The 15,949-nt window shown below is 63.4% G+C and overlaps 1 protein-coding gene across 3 annotated transcripts in view; it reads left to right on the forward strand.

Annotated features, from left to right (window-relative positions):
* The window catches only part of RBM19 (RNA binding motif protein 19), a 153,041-nt gene that overhangs the window by 97,623 nt on the left and 39,469 nt on the right, over positions 1-15,949 (forward strand). For all 3 annotated transcript variants that reach the window (XM_030336074.1, XM_030336075.1, XM_030336076.1), the window contains exon 23: positions 10,492-10,612. In XM_030336074.1, coding sequence (XP_030191934.1) covers positions 10,492-10,612 — 121 coding nt within the window. The remainder of the gene's footprint in view (positions 1-10,491; positions 10,613-15,949) is intronic.

The following is a 15,949-nucleotide window of genomic DNA, read 5'->3' on the forward strand; positions in this document are numbered from 1 at the left end:
GTTCCCTGGGATCGCCGGGGCAGGAGGGGCACCTCAGGTAGACGGGGCAGCGCTCGGCCCCAGAGCCAGGCCGCAGACGTGACTTCCGAAGGCCGGCACGGCCCCCCGGGGAGTCACGGAGGTGGCTCCTCTCCCTCCGTCCCCTCCCCGCCTTCCGCTCTGGCCTCCAGGAGGAGAAAGGGCGGCCGAGGACAGCAGGGACTCAGTCCGCGGCCCCTCCGGGGTTGGCCCCTCTGCCCCTCGCCTCCCATAGGCGGCGACCGGGCTCCTGCGTCCCCGCCGCAGCCCTTCCTCTGGGCGCATGAGGACCGGGGCCTCGCGTGCCCGCCAGCGTGCGAGCCGGCCCTCCACACGGCGTGGACCCAGCAGGTCGTTGGTCTTTTTGCCTCCCGGGGAAGCCGTGCCTCTCTCTCCTTCTCCGTGTCTGTCTGGAGAACCTCATTGTCTTCCGAGTGGCACGGCCAGCGCCCGCCACTGACCCAGGGGGCCGCGTGCACTGCACGTCGATGAACGCAGTTCTGACTGCCGCACGTGTTGAGCCAGCTGGCGGGGGGGGGGGGGGGGGCGTGAGTCTGAAGACGGGGTGCGAGGCCGCAGGGAGACGCCGAGGAGAGCACCCCGAGACCTTTACTCCCACAGAAGGAATTGGTGGGAGTGCCGGGGGGACGCGCCTCACCCCCATCCGTCTGGCGGGCTCCCCCTAAGTGGCCGTCCTCTTTCGGAAGCACTCGGGGAAGGAGGAGTCCTCCTCCTTCAGAAGCCTTTCTGGAGCTTGACTGATCCTTGCCTGACCCACCTGCACCCCTCACGAGGGGGTTCACTCCCAGTGCCCAGCAGGACACCCTCCGTGGGGATGGAAGGCGTCACTCTTGGCATCGGCCACGCGGGAACCTGGCATCAGAGCCTCTCCTGGGGGCCCCGGGCCGTGCTCAGATGGGAGGAAAGGAGGAGGGGAGGGGAGGGTGAAATGGGGGGGGTTGGTACCAGGGGAAAAGGGAGAAGGGAGAGGGTAACGGACAGCTGGGCGTTCCGTGTTGAGTCTGGGAAGCAGTGGAGAAACTGATAGTGTCTGGCCGGGGGCCGGGACCCAGATACATTGGCTCCCAGGACCGTGCTCCTTCCCCGGCATCAGCCAGCCCCCTTCACCAGCTGGCCGAGGTGAGAATTAGCCCCGGTCTGCCCCTCGAGGCAGCCCCTCGGCAGCCTGCCCATCTGCGCCGTCCCTGCACCCTGCACCCTGAGTCCTCTGACCTTCCTCCACGACGCTGCCTTCCACCCCGCCCGTGCATCCGTCAGGCCCCTCTGGGGCAACCGCACACCCCCAAACTGTGAAGAGAATCCTAGCACGAGGCTCCGCAGAGGCTGTCGTGGCAGAGCTCAGGGTAACCAGGCAACTGATGACAATAGTCAGAGGCCCCTGCGACCGACCGCACCGGCTTTTGTACGTGATATATACACCACACGCGCACTGTCTCATCCCAACCTGCAGCGGCCCCGGGAATCGGGCAGGAGATTTGCATGAGTCCCTCCCGATCTCCACACGGCCGCCGAGCTCTGTCTGTGCAGCCGCTGCAGAGCCCCATGGACCGATCCCCGCGAAGCCTGGCGCTGGCCCCCCAGGGCCAAGGCGCTAAGCTGGAGGAGACCCGTCTACCCTCATCACGGCCTCGGTGAGCTGGCACGTTCCCCCTTCCTAGGTCGTTCGTCAGCCCTCGGAGTCCTAGGCCCTCTGAAAGTGTCCGTGTTCCCTAAAACTCCGGGGGTTGTGAGGCGATGTCTTCCAAAGAACCTACTCCCTCGAGGTGGAGGGGGGCAGGACAGAGGCTGACGAGGGAAGAGTGGAAGTCAAGGACGCAAGCCATCCCAAATGCAGTGGTCTTCCCCGGGTGGCCTGGGTCTGCACTTATGTGCACGGCTGTCTCCCTGTCTCAGGTGCCCCCGTGGCTCTCTGGGCCCCGATGTTTCCGGAAGGGCAGCATCTTGGCGGTGATCAAAACCGTCAACTTCTAGAAGCCTGTCTTTGGCTGCTGGGCGTTTGCGTTTGTCACGTCTTGTCCTCCCGGGACTCTAGGAGGTGAGTGGTAGGTGGCATTGGAAACTGAGGCTCAGAGCGGTGACGTCGGTCAGCCGGGGTCGTGCAGCCGGAACCGGGCAGAGCCGGGTAACTCTGCGTGCTGACCGGCTGCCACAGCCCGTGTGTCCAGGGCGCTCCCCGCCTCGTCTGCTTGTTCGCTTGAGCTGAGTGCCGGCCCCTCCTGTCCCCAGCATGCCCGCCACTGCCCACCCCAGCACCCAGGGGAGAGGACGACTCACCGATTAGAGCCATTTCAGGGGGAGGGGCCGGAGCATCTCTTGGGGGCGCGCCCAGAAGAGTGAGCGCTCCGGCATCAGGCCCATGAGTGCACGAGTCCAGCCCTCCCGAGCCCGAAGCAGCCTGGCCCCAGAGAGGCCACCGGTAGCCACCGGGCTTCTGTTTAGCAGCTGCCCCCCCTCCCGCTTTGTGCAGAGCAGGCTGGTCCTGCAGGAGGAAAGGAAGGCCAGCCTGGAAGAGAAGGGATGGGAAGGATAGACTCTCATCCGGGAAACCGGAATATTAATTTTTTTCCCCATGCAGGCGCCTTTAATTTCCCCTCCCCGAGCCCGCCGCGCCTTTGTACTTTTGCAGTTGTGGCTGTTTTTATTTGCCGCCGCTGCTGTTGTTTTAAAAGGTCTATTTTCACGTGGAATGTTATCCAATTAGCAGAGCAATGTGTTGGCTTAAATAAACACTTGGGGGGAGCCGGCAGTAGGGAGACGTGATGGCGGCTGGCGTTGGCAGGCAGAGCTGTTCTCACCGTGGTAAACAGCCGCAGCTTTAATTGTGGGGTCGCACCGGTTAATGCGTCCCTTCCCGGTTCCCGCTTCTGCACGGTGCTGGGGTGGGGGGGGGTGCGACATGGACACGGGGCCCCGGGCCCGGCCCCGCCCGTGCTATCGCCTCGAGAGCTCTGCCGAAATCAGACCCGTGGCGGAGAGAGGGGGACCGTGAGGGGGCCAGCCGGAGCCTCTCAAGGCGGGGACGCCTCCTTGCCCGGCACCCGGGGGGGCCAGCACAGGGCCGGGCCATCTTGCCCCCCCCGTAAACGGTGACCGCCGTCAGATCATCACTGGCGTGAGCTCAACACGCACTTGCTTCATCGAGGGTAAGAAGGGAGTCGGGCAGTTTCCGTGGGGCCCGTGGGAGCACAGCAGGGTCCGCAGGGGCCAGCGCCCCCTGGGAGCGAGGAGGCCGCGGACACTGAGAAGGGGCGTCACGTCCCCGAAGCCCAGGTGACTCGTCTGTCCCCGTGTCGGAAATGATACTGGCCCTGGAGGCAAGTGTGGAGATCAGGGCTAGGCCCAGGCTGTGGCACACAGCGCCAAAGAAGGGGCGGCCGCCGGGTGTGCTCGAGCCCCGTGGGGTGGGGCTGCTCCGGTCTGAAGCCTGGTAGAGGTTGCTCGTCTCCAGAAACGTTAGGGAGCCAGGCTTTGGTCCCCGCCTTTCTGTTCGGGCATGCGTGCTACGCACACATACTCACGTGCATGCAGGTTCTTTCCTGCGTTTTGTTAGCAAGGTTTTCCTAGTTCCCATCGTTGGGGCCCAGGAGTGGGGGGAAAAAAAAGTGTATTTGAATCCTGAGCCTTGCATTTCAAGGCCGGGATTCAGGCTCAGCCAACACATTTCTGGGCTGAGAAGCCGGGGGGGTGGGGGCAAGCCACACTCTCCTCAGACTAGCAGGTGTGCATCCTTCGTCGTCACCAGGGCATAAGCAGTGCCATGCGGTGCCCCTCGCTCAGCCTGTCCCTCCCTCCGGGCCTCTGCCCACACGAGAAGACCTAGGGTGCTGGTGTCCTCACGTCAGAGTCACCAGGCGCTCGGAACACATTACCAGGGAAAGGTGACGAGCCCGGCTGAGTGGGACACCTTTCTCCCCTCCAGGAGCTCCTCTGGTGACTTCACTGCCGATGGCAACAGCAGGTGCGAGGACCAGGACCCAGGCCCTTCCCGTGCCCCGGGCGCTGGGGTCGGTGAATAGCTGCTGTCCTACTTACTCCTCTCGGCAGCCGCGGGAGGTCCAAGTGCCCCCATTTTGCAGCTGACAGAGTAGAGACCCAAAGAAGTTCCTCGTCCAGTCACAAAGCCAGAAAGCAGCAGGGCCCCACTTGGAGCCCAGGGCCGTTACCAGGCCACGCCGCCCCCTCGCCTTACCGTTTCTGACCCTCGGCGACCTGGCGGCATTGGATCTTTCCTGGTGGCTCTTTCGCCCCTCCAGAGGGCAGAGGTGGTGCCTCACCTCTGGGTCCCCTTGCGTAGCGTTGGTTCCTGGCGGGTCCTCCGGGGACTGTCGACTGGAATTGGGAGGAGCTGAGTGGATGAAGGCAGGAAAGGAAGGAGACACATCTATTTGTCTGAGAGATGGAGGCACAACCGCCCAGAACTGGGGCCCCGGGTGTTTCTCTTAGAAACTCGTCCTCAGCTCCATGGTATCTTAACTGGAAATGACCCGAGGTGCTGCGGCGGGGGGGCCGCGGCCGACCACCCAGTACTCCTCCCGGGCCCGGCTGCCACCCCACTCCTCCCCCGTGGAGGCCCGAAGCAGCTGGCACGACCTCCTGAGAGCTTGCTTCTGGGATTGTGGGAGCCGTAAGGCAGGGACGGGACGGTTCTGTGCCTCAGAGCACAGGACGCTGCACCGAGAGACAGCGAACATCCCGGCGCGGCAGGCCCTCCTCCCAGAAGCACAGCCCCCGGTTTTCAGCCGTCTCGGCCGACGGGAGGAGCCTGGCCCCCACCAGCCCCAGCCAGGGCCCCGGGCCTCCGTTCCCTCCGCTCAGTCCCGTGCCCCCGGGCACACGTGGTCATTCTTGGCTGGCTCAGGTCATGCTTACTCCAGGCATTGGGGGCACAGATGGCCTGGCGCAGGCTGGCATTGTCCGTGCTCAGGTGGATCTGACGCCTGCTGCAGCCCTCCCCCCCTCTGCGAGACACGGGGCAGGAGGGGCCGACGAGTGCCTGGACTTACGAAGACAGGAGTCCCATCCTCAGCCTGGCCCGGGAGCCACCGCCCTTGGGACGGCAGCTCCACCAAGGGCATCGCGTGGACTTTTGTTGCCGCCAAGAGGAGTTGTGTCTCCAGGGAGAGCTGCAGAAAGGTCAGGCCAGCGCCGCGCTGGCAGCCTTCCAGCGTCTTCCCTGTTCTGGAAAGATGGCTGCCAGGCCTGGTCACAGTCACTCCCCGCTCCGTCCTCGCAGATTTCCTCCCGGGGGGACGCAGAAGAGGCGGTGGAGGCTAGGGCTCTCGGGAGCCACAGTTGGTGGCTCGGGTCAGAGATCAAAGGGGCGTGATTCTGGGACAGCCGAGCCAGGGACCAGATGACGGTGGGAGCCAGCCCGCACCCCAGCCCGCACCCCAGCCGGCCCTGCCCGAGCTCTCCTCAGTGGGCCTCAACTCTCGGAGCGGGGCCAGGCCCTGAGACCTGCTGTCTGGAGCGCGAAGCCCGTCTGCCCTGGGTCGAGGCAGAGGCACTTCGGGCAGCCCCCCGGGTCGGCAGACACCCCACCCCCGATGGTCTAGGAGAGATTTATGGAGGAATAAGTGGGGCTGGGGGACCGGTGAGAGGGGAGGGGCCACTGGCAGGAGCTGTAGTCCTGGCGGGAGGGGGCAGGGGAACGGCACCCCTACCCCCTTCCTCCCTCCCTCCAGGACTCCGGGCATCACCTATGCGGAAGCCAGAGGGCGAGAGCCCGAGTTACGCGGTCCGTGGGAGTGGCCTGCAAAAGCACGGAGAGTGGGGGCCGATAGAGGAGTAGGAGCGGCCAGCCCTGTTGCCACAGAGGATGGCAGGAAGTGGCTCCGGAGGCCAGAGGCCCCCCCTTCTATGGCATTCTGCTCCCGGACAAGTGAACGCACCCTTAGAGTTGCACTGTGAGCCGAGCGGGTGATCTGCGGTCTCCCGGGTCCTGGTGGCTTGGGCACCTGCTCCCGTCCCCGAGGGCCCCAGAGTCATACACGTCAGGAGCAGGCCTTCCCCTCCCCGTTGCCAGACCCAAGAGCGTGTCCGCGCCAGGTCTCGTCCTAACCGCAAGGCGGGCCGTCCCGTGCACGTGGCAGCCGGAGACGACATACTCCTCGCTCCTGCGTCTTCGTGGTCTGTATCGTAGGGACGTGGAGGGACCACGGCGGGTTATTTAAGCCAGCCCGCCGTCTCTAGCCAGGACCAACTTGAATACAGCTCTGTGAATACAGCAGCCCACCACCCCATCCACGGTTTCCTTTTCTGTGGTTCGTTACCCACGATCAACCGTGGCCCGGAAGCAGATGGCCCTCCTCCTTGGGCCGTGTGGCCTCACGCCGCATCACATGCCTGATTTAGAAGTTAAACTTCACCACAGGTGTGTGTGTGCAGGAAAAGTACAGCGTAGATGGGGTTTGGTACCGTCTGTGGGTTCGGGCACCCACTGGGGTCCTAGAACGTATCCCCTGTGGAGAAGGGGGAGCTACTCGATCTCCTGAGCACACTTTGCCCCGAGCACTGTACTAGGGGCAGCAGGGAGAGAGGCCTTGCCTCTAAGGTTCAAGGCTGAGCCGCGGAGGCCGGCACACGTTAACGGGGCAGGTGCCGCAATGGAAGCCGCGTGTGCAGGGCGTGGGGAGGGTGCCCGGTGGCAGTCTGTGTGAGGCGAGCGGGGCCTGTGCTGGGCCGCCACCGAGGCGGCTGTGATGAGGGAGCTCTTCCGAGGCCAGGGCGGGTGTTGCTACAAAGGCCCAGGGACGGAGTGCACGGAGTCTGAAAGGAAAACAAGAAGGCGGTTGACGCGCACGCAGACCTCGGCCCGTGCCTCTGTGTTCCTTTCGTTGAAACGGGAGAGTAATGTTCGTTCTGATGAGTAGGTTGTGGTCACGGGCTCCGAGTTCTAACCCAGGGGATCCATAATCCATGGGACGAAGGCGGCCCTTTCCTCCCAAGGCAAGGAAACAGGCAGCAGAAAGAAACTGGATTTGGAGAGAAGCACACGGCCAGGAACATGTAACTCCCCGCTTCCTCCCGAGACACCCTCACCGCACTGACCCCTGGGCGCCCCAGGATGGACAAGGCCCTGAGGTTCAGAACCACAGCCGAGGTTCAGAACTCTCACGGGGAAGGCAGCGTGGGTCTCAGGAGGCACACAGGCCAGCGAGGAAGCTGCTGGCAGGCCGAGGCCAGAGAGGCCAGGGCCGCAGTTCCCTTCTGCTGTGCCTGGAACCTTCCGCGTTCCTCAGCGCCTTCCCCTGCGCTCACCTGAAAGCCCCGTGAGGCCCGGACTGACTGTCCAAGGCCGATCTTAGCCTCGAGTCGCTGTCACCACCAACGCAGCGGGCACTGAGGAAAGCGGCCTGGTCTCCTATTGACCAGAAGGGACTGGAACTCGGGAGGGTGGTCCTGCTGTTTTGGGGGAACCACCCACTGCACTCCCGACGCCAAACGCACCCGCTAGATGTTATTCCTGCTCTTTGGTGGCCTCAGGGGAACCGAGGGCAGCCTTAATAGGAACGACAGCCCACGGTGGTGCTGTAAGTGCTAGACTTCACAGTCCACGGACTCCTATCCGTTCTTTGCTGCCGCCTCTCGAGGAAATGCGTCCCAGGGACGTTAAGCGGCCTGCCCCAGCTCACACAGCTCGCTCGTAAGTGGCGCGGCAGGGATTTGAACCAAAGTCGCCCGGGCCCAGAGCCCCCCATCTCAGTGGCTGTGCCACCTCCCCTCCTGCCGTCAGAAGCCCTTCTAAAGAGGAGATGAGCATTTGGAAGGGTTGATGTCGGAGGGAGGCCAGGAGAGGGAGTTCTTAGCAACTCCTGTGGCGAGTGGAGACCTCTCCGGGCTCTGTGTGGCACAGGAACGGGGCTCCAGGGGCAGGAAGGAAACGCCAGGCTGATGGCCGCACGGAGGGAGGGAGGCCAAGGTCAGGGCCTCTCGCCTGGGCCCGCCTCCCGGGCTCTGCTCCCCTGTCCTCGCCGCGGCTCCCGGCTTCCACCAGATGCTGCCTCGTGGCCGCTCCCTCCCGCCCGTGTCCCCGGGACCGCAGCTCCTCAGGGACCCCGGCGCCGGGCCGGAGTACCCGCCACACCAGACTCCCGACTGACTCCTCTCCCCCGTCTTCAAACCCCCGGCTCCCCCAGTCAGGCTGTTTCTCTGCCGCGCCAGCTGAGCACGCGTGTGTTTTAAAGCTCTGAATGGGCCATTTCGGCTCGGAGTCCAGATGCATTTTTATATCCGCATGGAAAAAAACGCAGAGGCTCCGCTGGCAGTCAGAAAGAGTTTTTTTAAATTAAAGTGAAAAAAAAAGGGGGGGGGGGAGGAAAAGTTGCCTGCACCTGGCCCTTCTCGGAAAGGCGGATCTGAGAACAAAGTGTTTTTTGCTTAATCCGGCCACGTGTCTCGTTTTAAAAAGATGCGTGTCCCATCCGCCTCCCGGTCACGCTTCTCAAGGTGGGTCGTGCGGGGGTGATCAGCTGTGTGCCACCCACGGGCTTGCTGCGTGGTAATCCCACACATCCCCCCCCCGCCCGCCCCGTTGTCCAGATGAGGAGACTGAGGCTATCGTGGGGCACTCGGCTCACCCGAGGTCCCCGCGGCTGCCGTCGCAAAGTACCGCGGAAACACAACCGACCGAAATTTCTCGGCTCCCGATTCTCAAAGCCAGAAGTCCCCAGACTCGAGGGGCCAAGAGTGTGTGGTCCCTCTTGAGGGAGGTCTGTTCCCCACCGCTCTCCCCTGGCTTCGGCGACAGCGGCATTCGGCGGCCTCTGTCCCCGCGGGGCGCTTACCGTGCGTCTCCGTGTCTCCACGCGGCCGTCTCTTCCGAGGACACAGTCAGGGTAGGTTAAAGGGCTCGTCCTCTCCAGTGTGCGCTCGTCTTAACTTGACTACATCTGCAAAGACCCGATCTCCAAACAAGGTCACGACCTGAGGCCCCAGGGTTGGATGCCGACCGCTGTCTTCTGGGAGAACGTGGTCCAGCCGGTAAGAGTCGCGCTGCAGCTGAGGGCCCGAGTCTGGACCGGTTCCGGAGCAGAGCCCTCCCGGTCACACGCTGCCTCCCCGCAGCACGGAGGAAGCAAGAGGGACGGGCCCCACGGCCCCTCCTGGTGCCTCGTGGTGCTGCCACAGCCCAGAAGCAGGGACGAAGGTGCCCACCGTTAGCCACCGTGGCTTCCGGGGCCGACGTGCACCCACTGCTGACCCGAGGCCCCTCTGCTGAGAGAAGGCAATTGCAGGTGCGATAAGCCTGCAGTTAACGGCACCCCCACGAGGAGAGCTAGCATCTCTTGAGCACTGACTGTGTGCCCCCACGCCGTTCGAAGTACCTTCCGTGTTAACTCCTCCTCGCCTCCTCTAGAACCCTTAGATTGGCACGCCGTTGACATTCCTGCTTCATGGATTTGAAAACCGAGGCCGGTGAGATTCATCAACGCGCCCAGTCTCTGGAAGCGTGCCCACCTGCCCGGGCAAGGTGGCTCCAGAGGCCAAGCGCGTGGCCTCTCATGTACCACAGGAGTGCTTCAGGAAGAGCCCCCCCCCCGCCCCCCACCACCCGCGAGGCTCCACTTAGCTTGGGCCCCGGTGCCATTTAGGACGGAACTCACCAGTACTGCGTGGTTCCGTCTGTATCCGCCCAGAACAGGCGGATCCAAAGAGCCGGAGAGCAGACTGGTGCTTGCTGGGGGCCGGGGCGAGGGGTGGCATGGCCGCTCACGAGGGTGGGGTTTCCTTCGGAAGGCCGAGGGTGGAGAACCTTGTGAGGCTGGCGTGGTGACGGCCGCACAAGTCTGAATCTGTTGAGACCCAGCGCCGTATGCTTCAGATGGGTGACGTGTGGATATCGTATCTCAATAAAGCACAAACACCAGAAGTCGGGGGAAGGCTGGGAGGAGGAAGGGGCTGCCGAGCCGGGAGAAGGAGCCGGCGCCCGAGAGGGCGGAGGCCATCTGAGGGCCCGAGGGCCTGGCCAAGGGCAGCAGAGAGAGGTGGGGACAGAATCCGCGGGGTTAGCGAAGGACAGAGCCACCAGGCGACGGTGAGGGGCCTGCCTGGCTGTCACCATAGCCAGGCAGGGCTCGGCTGTCTCGTGCGGTGCCCCTGACGGCCTGGTGGGAGGCGAGCCAGCTAATGGGGTGGCCCTCCCCAGGCAGGACACGGCACGGGAAAGAAGAAGGCGCCGGCCCAGGCGCCAATTACAGGCCCGGACGGCAGATATATCGACGGCACGGTCACTTGCAGCTCTCTCCCTGGGAACGTAACCCACTAATCGAATCAAGTGGCCAAGAGCTCCCACACCCTGGCCAGAGAGCAGGTGTCACAAGGGCCAGAACCTGACCTTGGAGCTTGAGGCGGTGGCAGGCAAGAGGGGGGCGGGATGGGGCGTCGGCGGGTGGGTCTCAGCTAACTCACGCTTCCGTTTCCTGCTCTTGCCCCCCCCCCCCCCCGCCCCAGAGAGCCTTCCACGCCCTGTGCCACAGCACCCACCTGTACGGCCGGAGGCTGGTGCTGGAGTGGGCCGATTCCGAAGTGAGCCTGCCAGCCCTGAGGCGGAAGACGGCCGAGCGTTTCCACGGTAAGCGCGCCGGGGCTCCCGAGGGGACTGCCCTCGCCCTGGCCGGGACGGGACGGGCCGGGCCGCGCGTGGCAGGGTACCCCTTCTCCCTCCCAGTGCGTGCTGGGCGCCCCCCCCAGCTATCCCCCGAGCTGCTGCCCGGCCTCCTGTCCTCATTCTGCACCAGGAGGCCAACCCGTGTGGACAGCGTCGCTGGTCTCCGTGCCCTTCGGCTTCCGGTTGGGCTGGGTCATCGAGAGGCCTGGCAGGAAACTGGGGAGAGGAAGAGACTGGGGTCAGGGCGTTTATCACCTCCCGGTCCCATCATCCCCATCCGCCTTCCCTCTTGCCGGGTTTCTGCGGGCTGACCGGCTGGCACTGCCCCCCATCTATAGCCCTCTCTGCCTGGCACTTTCTGTCCGCGTCCCGGCCGCCAGCCTGGGGGGGTCCCTCCCGTGAAGCCCCTACCCCCTGCCGCCTTTTAGCCCGACTCTGCTCAGTTACTTGGTTTGAGAGCCGTGTACTCTCTGCCAGGGGCCTGATGGTCCCAGGTCGTGACGCCACCGCTCACACACCTTTGTGGCATCACGCGTCCTCGCCGATCGCTCGGTCCGTCCCCCAAAACTACTCACCGGTTGTGTCCTGGGGTTAGTGATGTGGCTGTGGCCTAGCCGGGCCGTGGGTCCGAGCGGAAGAGGCCGGCACCTTGCTTGAGCAGGTGGTCTGGAAAGGCCTCCTGCAGAGGTGACATTCGTGCCCACAAAAGGGCTGCCTGAGCAGCGGGGACCTTGAGCTTGGCACATGGAGAAACGGGGAGGGCCAGCGTGTTCGGAACAGATGAGGTGAAGAGCGTGGGGGGCTGGCTCACAAGGGGCCTCACCTTCTCCAGCAGGTTGCTGGGGAGTCAGGAGGGGATGAGGGAAAGCCCCAAGAACCGGGCCATCCCCCGGTCCCCAACCATCCCCCCCACCAGTGCACACCCCCACGCTCGGACGGTCAAGGGACCTTTGAGCCCGCATCCCGTCTCCTTCCTCTCCCACCGTCTCAGAAGTGCGTTCAAGGCCAGGCCGTAAAAGGGCAGCTGCGAGCCTCGTACCTTAGGATCCTGGTGGGTCAGTGATGGGTGTCCAGGAAGCAGCCTCAGCGAGCTGGGAACGCGTCCCTTCCTCCCGCCGGCCTGGGAGAGCTGGGCTTGGCGAAGGGGCTCCGTGGCCTCCCCCGTGGCCCCCGCCCCGGCTGCTGCCTGCCTTCTTCTGCCCAGAGGTCCCAGGGACAACCGGCAGGTTCATGGCTTTCGGGGACTTTCCTGGATGGACCAGTTCGCCCGAGCGCCTGCCACTGCCCCCCTCACCCATCCCTGCTGCCCGGCGGTGTCACCTGGGGGCAGTCTGGGGGGGTATTGGCTACACAGCCCACCCTTCCCCCGCTCGTCCATGTAGGGACGGAGCCTGGAGCCAGAACAAAGTCATGCTCAGCTTAGGAGAACCCAGGGAGGAGGTGGCCCATACAGGGCCTTGTTTTCCGGTTGGGCCTCACCTGTCTTGCTCTGGGCTAGCAAGCGGGGCTCCCAAGCAGCGTTTCGGGGATGCGAGACTATAGCCCGGTCAAGTGTGCTAAGAACTCCGAGCTGGGACTGAAGCCCAGGCTGCCAGACCCTTCAGAACACTCCCCTGCCTGCTCCGGTGGCCTTTTCCCGGCCCACCGACCCTCCCCACACGCCACATGGTGTTCTGTGACTTCCCGTGTGTTCTCCCCTCTGCTCACGATGCCTGGCCCTCCAGTGGTTTTGAATCAGGGGTGCCTATTCAGCCATTAAGGCCCAGCTCAAATGACACCTCCTCCGGGAAGCCCTCCCTCCGTCTGCCTCCTTCTCAGGTATCAGTCATGGCTCCTCCCTCTGTTCCTCTCTTTCCCTGCCATGAAATAGTTTCTTTCTTTTGGTTTTTATCCTCACCGGACTGATGCCTTCCCTGGCATGCAGACTGGGTCCTCGGGTTCGTGGCTGGGCCCCCGTTGCTGGGCACGCTGTGTGCCGGGCCCTCAGTCTGAGGCTGGGGAATATACGAGCAGGGGCGAACGAGCAGCTGGAGGGATCAGGGCTGAGCACACAGTCCCCAGCTTACGACTCAATAAGGCCCCAAATCCTGACGCGCAGAAAGGGAACCCGTCCTTATCGACAGCCATTGACAGGCCCAAATGCACCCGTCGGCAAATGTTTGTGTAAGGGACTCTCCCCGGTCCTCCCCGCCGCCCGTCCCCAGGGCCGGCAGAGTGCAGGCTCAGCAGTTCTGCCCTGCGTGGGAGAGAAGCCCCCTTCAATAAATTGAGTTCCGAAGACAGCATTATTGCCTCACCCCAGCGGAAAGCCTCGGCCACAAGCGTTTCTGCGGGATCTGCCGTCTCCGAGTATCGGCTGCCCCCGCGGCCCGCACAGGGGCAGGTGCGGTCCTGGCAGCAGTGGGAGGCTGCAGCTGGTTCGTACGATTCTTGCCATCAGTTCCCCAACAACCCCACGAGATGGGCACGATTCGCCCCGTTTTACGGATGGGAGAACTGAGACCAAGCCAGCATCGGGGTGACACGTGACCCCTGCCGTTTATGAAGGACTCGCTCTGCGCCAGGGGGCCCGCCCTCAGTCTGTGACCTGCGTGGCCTCGTGTTTCCTCCCGGAGCTGCAGCCGCTCGAGGCCCTGCTAGCTCCGTTTTGCAGACAGGGAAACTGAGGCATCGCCCGTGGTCATGCAGCTGGAGAGTGGCCGGTTTGAACAGCAGGCCGGCTGTGGAGCCTCCCACCCCGCCCGGCTGTCCCGTGCTGCCCGATACTAGCCAACGTCGTTTTCCAGAAGCTTGGGGCCTTTGTTAGATGTGGGGTGTGTGAGCATTTACTGCACGGCTGCCTTCGTCCGGACTCGTCCAGACCCTGAACGTAGAATCTCCAGGGTCCCTTCCAGAAATGGAGGGGGTGAGTAATAGATCGTGATGGAAAATGGCATAAGGCCCTTTGGTGTTGACGCAGTGCATCCTCATAGAAAGCCGTGTGGGGTGCGTGGCACAGTGTCCCCACTTACAGGTGAGGGGGCTCAAGCGCAAAGGTGATACGAGGCCCCTGAGGTCAGTTTTGAAGGTCAGCCAAGCTCTGTGTTTAGACCCCCTTTGTTCCTGGAGGAACACTGTCCTCGCAGGTTCCGGAAGGGGTCATCGACTCTGAGCTAACCGAGCATGTGCAAGTCAGTGCTACCAGCCCCCCGCCCAGCACTAAGGGTAGACGGGCAGGGTCCCACCGGGGAACCGAATTGACCCCAAGGATTGGCAGGAAGAGCCTGTAATGCGGAGGTGTGGGCAGGGGCCAGAGGTGAGCAACTCCCCCCACCCCACACACCTGCCACTCCCCCGTCGTCCCATCCCCAGGGCCTGCAGGGGCAGAGGGAGGAAACGATGCAGACAGCCACCTAGTCCCCTAGTGTAGAGGGACACAGCCAGTGCCAGAGAACAAAGCAGGTGGGGAGCTGGGGTGGGAAATGCCTGCGGCCCCTCTTCTTCCCACCTCTACTCTCCCTGGGGTCTCCCATTGGCCCATTCCCTTTGTAAAGCCAGAGGGCCAGGACAGAGAATGGATCTGGCGGCACCAGAGAATACGTGTGGTGCCCACAAACACCAGGGCGTGCGGCTGGGGTGAGGGGCGGGAGTGTCGGTCTGGAAGGGTCTCTCGCGGCCACGTGGCAACCCTCCACACTGGCCTCACCTGTCTGGGTCGTGAAGAGGCGACAGGAAGGCAGGCTGCGAGTTTGGGGGACAGAGAGCCTGAGAGTAATTCCCAGTCGTGTTTCACAGCACTCTTTCCCAAAGAAACACATGATAATCCTCTTAGAACAAAAGAAAGCTCTCCAGAACACAGCAAGATAAGAGACAGGGATTTGTACCCTAGGATCCATGAAACCTTGTCTTCGTGGATCCTAGTCTAGGGCTGGCCTCAGAGGGGCCGTGAACACCCAGAAACGTCCCCCGGGGGGCGTGCACGTGCGCCCACACCCCTTTGGCAAGAGGATCTGTTGTCCGATTTTCTGTAAGGTCCTGGTCCCTAAAAGGTTGGCTTTAAGGAGAAGGAGCATTGACCTTGTCACCAACGGGACCCAGATTCTGCTGCTTCCCGGCTGGGTGTCCAGGGAGGAGTCCCTGTGCCCTGTGGGCTTCCGTTTCCCCTTTTACAAACAAACAAACCGGGCCGACAAAGACGTCGCTCCTAAAATTGTTGTGAAGATGATGCACGAGTAACAAAAGCAGCGGGAGCTTCCCTTTTGGGTTTCTTCAGCCACACTCCCGGGAGGCAGAGGCCGCTTGTCTGCCCACTTTACAGAGTAAGGGACGAGATGAAGTAACTTGCCCGGGGTCACGCAGGCAGTAAACGGGGGAAGCCGGGCTCAAACTCACACAGTCAGGCCGAAGCGCCCCGTACCCGGGCTGATGGCTCCATCAATCCTTCCTGAGCTAGCTGGACCCTGGGAAAGGGGGGTAGACAAGTGTGGGCAGAACAGGTGCTCTGGAGTCGTGCGTCCCTCTCACCCGCCCACCCCATTGTCCGCCCGATCTCTTCAGGAACCCCCTGAGCGTTCAGAATAGGGCTGCTGGCCTCCTGCTCTCCTGGCTGGACCCTGTTCCCCGCTCTGCCCCTTCCCTGTGGCGAAAAGTACCCAGCTCATTATGTCGAAATCTGCCTTGTTCGGCGCTCCTAGGGCCCTGGCAGACTCCAAGGGCAGGTGGCACCCATGCCCAGTTTCCTCCCTCCGCGCCGAGCTCTGCCAGGAAGGCACACAGACCTCAGGTGGAGGCCCCGGCCCCGTTTGCCCAGCCCGAGCCCCGAGGCGTCGACAAAGGGCTCCCTGTGGAATGTGGCCCAGGGAACGACAGGCAGGCGTCTCAGCCATTCAGCCAGGCCAGGCACACAGCCTGCTGGCGAACCGAGAGCTTCCCAGCCCTTGCAGCCGGCCCCCTCTCCAGCCACGAGTCCCCGATGAGCCTAGGTCAAGGCGGACAGCTCCATGCGCGGTTCAGGTTAGATGGCGCTAATGATTATTATTACCGCGGTAACAACTTTCATCTGTTGAGTCTCACTCCCTGCCAGGAGCTACCTGCGGGATTATTCACAGGTATTAATCCTGCCGAATCCTAGGAGCTCAATACTGTCGTTACCTTCTGTTTTGCACGTGAGGAAACTGAGGCACGGAGAGGGCAGGTAACTTGCCCAAGGGGCACCCCGTGGCTAGCGGCCGAGTCGGGCGTCTTCCCGTCAGCAGGTGTGCTCCCTTCCGTTTACTCCGGGCCGCGTCCCCATCCCTGCTCTGGGAGCTCAGGCAAGACCCT

The sequence above is a fragment of the Lynx canadensis genome, chromosome D3 (genome assembly GCF_007474595.2).
Source record: "Lynx canadensis isolate LIC74 chromosome D3, mLynCan4.pri.v2, whole genome shotgun sequence".
Taxonomy (NCBI): Eukaryota; Metazoa; Chordata; class Mammalia; order Carnivora; family Felidae; genus Lynx; species Lynx canadensis.